A 5,653-nucleotide genomic window follows, 5' to 3' on the forward strand; every position below is an offset into this window, starting at 1 on the left:
CAAGGCGCACTTGGACCAAGTTGACGACACAGGCAATATCAAATTTACTCATTAGCTAGAGGTTGATAACTTCTTCCCTTTTCTGGACACCAAGATCACCGGATGGCACGACCAAGATGATTGTCTACAGGAAAAAGACACACACGGGAGAGCACCTGAACTTCCAATACATCCGGTGGTGTACATGTGCTTGTGGGGATTTCAGCTCTCATGTTTGGATGTGTATTGGTCGATATAGTAAAAGATGACTTCGCTGTTCTAAATTATCTCAAGAGTTTATCCTACTACTTGCTTCTTGACCTTCAGTCTCGTCTCTGGAGTGCCATTTAAAGGAGATATTTTGACAGCTGTTCTTATCTCTCCACCACGTGTTTTGTTTTCATTGTCCCACCTACTGGATTTTGTGTTTGCTGCTCATATTACTTTCATCACTTGTCAACTGTGACCTCGTCTTGCCATGGCAACCATTTCTAACAAGTTTGCCATACTTGAGGATGAAGGAGATACTGATTTGTCTTTCAAGATTAATGAGGTGGTAGAGGGGGCAATGCAGCTTGTCCCTGACCGTGAGGGTGGAAACAAGCAGCTTGTGGAGGAGATAGTGAAGGCTGTGGTTGCTGCATTGTTGCCAATGGTGCAGTCCATCGCACATCAACTTGTGAGTGGCCCACAGGTGCAGGTGCAGGCCACAGTTCAAAATTATGAGAACAGACTGGACGAGGTAGAACAGTATTCTAGGAGAGACAATGTTATCATGCGAGGGGTGCCTGAAAATGATGGCGAGTCTACAAATGCCGTAGTCATCGATGTTGCTGCCAGCGCAGGGGTTGCCGTGTCTGAGGCAGATATCAGCACCAGCCACCGCATGGGGAGGCCTCAGCCCAATAAAATGAGACCTATTGCGCGTTTCGTACGTCGTGACCTCCGCACTCAGCTCCTCCGTAGTAAGCGTAAGTTAAAGGACTCGGAACAACACAAGGACATGATAATCATGGAGCATCTGTCCCCTGTGCGTGCCAAGCTTCTTCAGGCTGTGAAGCAAGACGAGAACGCAGAGAAAGTATGGACGATCGATGGGAAGGTGCATAGCACTCTGAAGAGCGATCCGCACAAGAAGCACATCATTCACGGTCCTGACGACCTCTTCAAGCGTCTAGGATGGAGTGAGGACAAGCTGAAAAAGTCTCTTCCTCGACATTTCGACCGAGGAATTACCCGGCCCTCTTTCATCTACAGATTTAACCCAAATCTCATTTATAAGTTTGAATGTTAATGGTTTGCAGAGTAAACTAGATATTGGAATTTTGGACTTACGTTTCCAAACATATGATGTAATCTGTCTTTTAGAGACAAAAACAGACACACCAGATCTGTCTCAATCTCATATTTGCGGTTTTCAGTGTTATACTGTAGTATGCCAAAATATTCCAATAAGCAAAAATTTGGTGGTTTTCACGGTATGTGTATTCTGATGAAGAATCATATTTTTAATTGTTCTGAAAGAATTCATGCAACAGTTTCTGAATCAACTTTATGGGTCAAGGTAAATAGTAAAAATTTATTGTTGGTGCAGTGTATACTTGCCATGTGAGGGATCAATTCACCATTCTAATGAAGTTTTTGACAACCTGGTGCAGGATATTATTGATTTTAAAAGTAGATATGCACCCTTTTGTTTGCTGAGTGATTTCAATGCCAGGACGGGTTTGCTTGATGATTTTTTAGAGTGCAACTGATTGACAAATTGCCCTACATCGACGTAAATAAGCACTGAATTGATCACTGAAACTAAAACAGTGATCAATTCAGTGCTTATTTACGTCGATGTAGGGCAATTTGTCAATCAGTTGCAATGAAAACACCTCGACGGAAGAAAATCATGAATTTGAATGTAGAGGATGTGTTGACAGATCAGACTGGATTAGGCTTTTGTAATGATGTCTCTGATATGCATGTAACTACTGATGGCCTAGATATTCCAACTACTCGTTATAATACTGATGTCCACGTAAATAACAATGGAAAGTCTGTTATTGATGTGTGCCAAAGTTTTGATCTCATCCATGCAGGATTGTTAATGGAAGAATAGGGGAAGATCAGTCTGTCGGAAAATACACATGCTTCAACAAAAATGGTGGTTGTAGCACTATTGATTAGGTTATTGTATCTCGCCAGTTATTTTCTTGCATTACTCATTTCAGTATTGATGTATTTGATAAATGTTTGTCTGATGTTCACTGTCCTGTCAGTGTGACCTTGCAATCGCAAAATTCTAAATCTGCTGTGAATGTCGACACTGTTTTTAACAACTCTCAAAACGCTGCAGTAGACAACGCCGTTTTAGATTCACAGCCTAATGAAAGTCAACGTTATTTATTATTCCAGTGGAACAGTGACAGCGCTGCAATATTTAAACAGAAAATTAAGGACTCGGCTGAGCTAATGTGTGAAAATGTGGAATGTTTAGATGGGAATGTAAATCAAGGTAATATTGATTTTGGTTACTCACAACTACGCAATATGTTCGTCAGTGTTGCACAAGATGTTGGCATTTGTAAGTGGAGACAATCTCGACGTAATGTAAACACAAATGAAACTGTCAATAAGGATAAAAACAAACATCAGCCTTGGTTTGATGCAGAATGCAGAGCTGCCCGTCAGGAGTATTTGAATGTGAAAAATCGATTAAAGAGGAAGCTTAAATTTCTGGGCAGGTCAGGGGCTACTTGTCTATTGATTCATTATGAGTCTACAGGAAAGTTTTATAAGAATTTATTAAGACACAAAAGAAGGACATTTCACAGAGATTTGAATGAATCTCTCCGTTCACTACAGACATCCAATCCGAAAGAATATTGGCAATTGCTCAACAGTAATAATGAACGCAAAGTAAAGAAAACAGGAAATGTTTCATTTGGGGATTTTGTTAATCATTTTAGTCGTTTAAGTAATAGCCAAGATGACCAGCCCACAGGCCTGGAATATAGTACCGGTACTTCAGAAATTATTGAGGCAGATGGTCCCTTGGATGCCCCAGTCACTTTGGAAGAAGTGGCACTAATGATTAAGAAACTTAAAAATTCAAAAGCTTGTGGAAAAGATTTAATAAGAAATGAATTCCTTTAATTGTCCCGTAGAGATGCTTCATGCGTTGGTAAAGTTCTTTAATGTGGTACTGGACAGTGGTATTGTTCCAACTGAATGGTGCATAGGGATTATCATTCCTATTTTTAAGAATAAGGGTATAGACACAAATCCTGATAATTATAGAGGAATAACTCTTCTCAGTTGTCTAGGAAAACTTTTTACTTCCATTTTGAATCATCGAATCTCAGAGTTTTTCGAAACTGCTAATATGTTAGGTGAAGAACAGGCTGGCTTTCGTTCTAATTATTCTACAATTGATAATATTTTTGTTTTGAAGACTATAATTGATGTTTATCTGCAGAATAAAAAACGCTTATACTGTGCATTTATTGATTACAAGAAAGCATTTGATCTAATTGATAGATCATCTTTATGGTACAAAATGTTGAAGATGGGACTTAGGGGTAAACTGTTTACTGTTATTAAGAATATCTATGAAAGTGCTAAATCATGTGTGGCGGTTAGGGGGGAGATGTCAGAGTTTTTTGCTTGTAACACTGGTGTACGACAGGGTGAAAACCTTTCCCCGCTTTTATTTGCCATTTATCTGAATGATTTTCAAGAATACATTGGAAATTCATATGGTGGACTTAAATATTTGGAAAGTGAGATTTCCTACCACCTGGATGCTGATAATGTCAAAAAAGCTTTAAATCTTTCTTGTTTACTTTAAGCAGATGACACAATAATTTTAGCAGAAACTCCGGAGGAGTTGCAAAAAGCTCTTGATGCAGTAGATAGTTATTGTCAGACATGGCGCTTGACTGTAAATGCAAGCAAGACTAAAACTGTTATTTTCTCCCGTGGGAAGGTTAGAAGAATTCCTGAATTCTTTTATGCTGGTGATACACTTGAGGTAGTAGATGACTTTGTGTACCTTGGAGTTAAATTAAATTATAATGGTAGTTTTAAAAAGGCAATTTCTAAACAAGTCACACAAGCTAGAAAAGCACTTTATACCATGTTGGTCAAGGCTAAAAAGTTACAGCTCTCTGTGGACACACAGTGCCACCTATTTGATCATCTTGTTTTACCTGTTTTACTCTGTGGTTGTGAAGTGTGGGGTTATGAGTGCATAGACCAAATTGAAATTTTCCATAGGAAATTCTTAAGAAAATTTTGCTTGTGAACAAATGTAGGCCCTACTCCTGGTTGTATGGTTTATGGTGAAACTGGACGTGGAGTAATTTTGAACCATATCAAATGTCGAATGATTGGATTCTGGTTGAGATTAGTCAAGGGAAAAGAAACCAAACTCATGTACAATTTTCAAATTTCTGCTGCATTTACAAAGAGACATGCCCTCCCCGTCAAAATCACAATGGTTATTATTTATCGCAAATGTTCTTTATTATGCAGGGCTAGGGAATGTGTGGTTAGCACAAGGGGGTGGATTTAGTGCTGCATTGATTTCACACACCTCAAAAGTTAGACTTTTTGATATGTTTATTCAAGAGTGGAGAGCAGCAACATGGTCAAATAGAATCTGTACAATTAATTATGGAATGTTTAAGGATAGCTTGATGTTAGAGAAGTATTTACAAGTCTTGTGTAAGAAAGATTATATTACGTTAAGTAAATTCAGATGTATATCTAATGGATTACCCGTTAATAAGGGCAGGTTCGATGCAAGCTTGACAGATGAATTGCATTGTACTATCTGTTCATCCGACGATATAGGGGATGAATTTCATTATATTTTTGTTTGTCCCTCTTTCAACAAAGAGAGATTATTGTATTTACCAAGTAGCTTGACGGCCAGTAGACCAAGTGCATTACATATGGCCAAATTATTCAATTCAACTAATGCTTGCCATTTGAAAAAAACTAGCCAAATTTGTCAGAATTATTATGTTTCAGTTCTCTTCAATACCAAAGAAGAAAGACAGTATTTTTGTAGAAAGTAAAGTAGATGTGAATGTTTGTACACGTAGTGGTAGAGTATAGTTAAACGTCCTTTACGCCTTGTTTTGTAAACATATTTATTCATATCTGTTATTTTCACATGTACATGTACATTATCACTTATATTTTTTTAAATTCATATATTGTAAATATGTTTGTACTCTCATACCCCGAGAGGGGGTCGATAGAGTCATTAAAATCTTACAAATCTTACACCATCCACTCCACCATAGGGTTTTAAATCTGCACACTCATGAACAGAGCACATTGTATTGGGCCGAATGCATAAAACGAGCAATTGCTTGTAAGAAATTGCTTCAAGCAAAAGCACGAGCTCCGTCTAGCAAAAGGTTTAGCTCAAGCAATTGCTTAAATCCATATGCATAACCTTTTGCTTGTGCTGATACCTTTTGCTTGTCCCGCACAAGCAATTGCTTGCGTTTTCAACAAAAAGAATATCACGCCTGTGCGAACACAAGAACAAAGGCGAGTGTGACAGCATGTATTTCAAAGGGCATGTGTGTGCTAAAACATTTCCTGACATAGCAAAAGGTCCCGGAGCTATGAAATGACACTCACAAGTGCACACACAGACGCACAC

General features: G+C 38.5%; 1 protein-coding gene across 1 annotated transcript; it reads left to right on the forward strand.

Annotated features, from left to right (window-relative positions):
• The first annotated feature begins 457 nt into the window (after positions 1-457).
• LOC139713658 (uncharacterized) lies at positions 458-1,273 on the forward strand. Its single transcript, XM_071625361.1, has one exon. It carries the CDS (start codon positions 458-460, stop codon positions 1,271-1,273), a length of 816 nt encoding a protein of 271 aa, XP_071481462.1.
• The last annotated feature ends 4,380 nt before the right edge of the window (positions 1,274-5,653 follow it).

This window comes from Diadema antillarum, unplaced genomic scaffold, assembly GCF_040938485.1.
Source record: "Diadema antillarum isolate AM-2024a unplaced genomic scaffold, OU_Dant_1.0 seq00002026_RagTag, whole genome shotgun sequence".
Lineage (NCBI taxonomy): Eukaryota > Metazoa > Echinodermata > Echinoidea > Diadematoida > Diadematidae > Diadema > Diadema antillarum.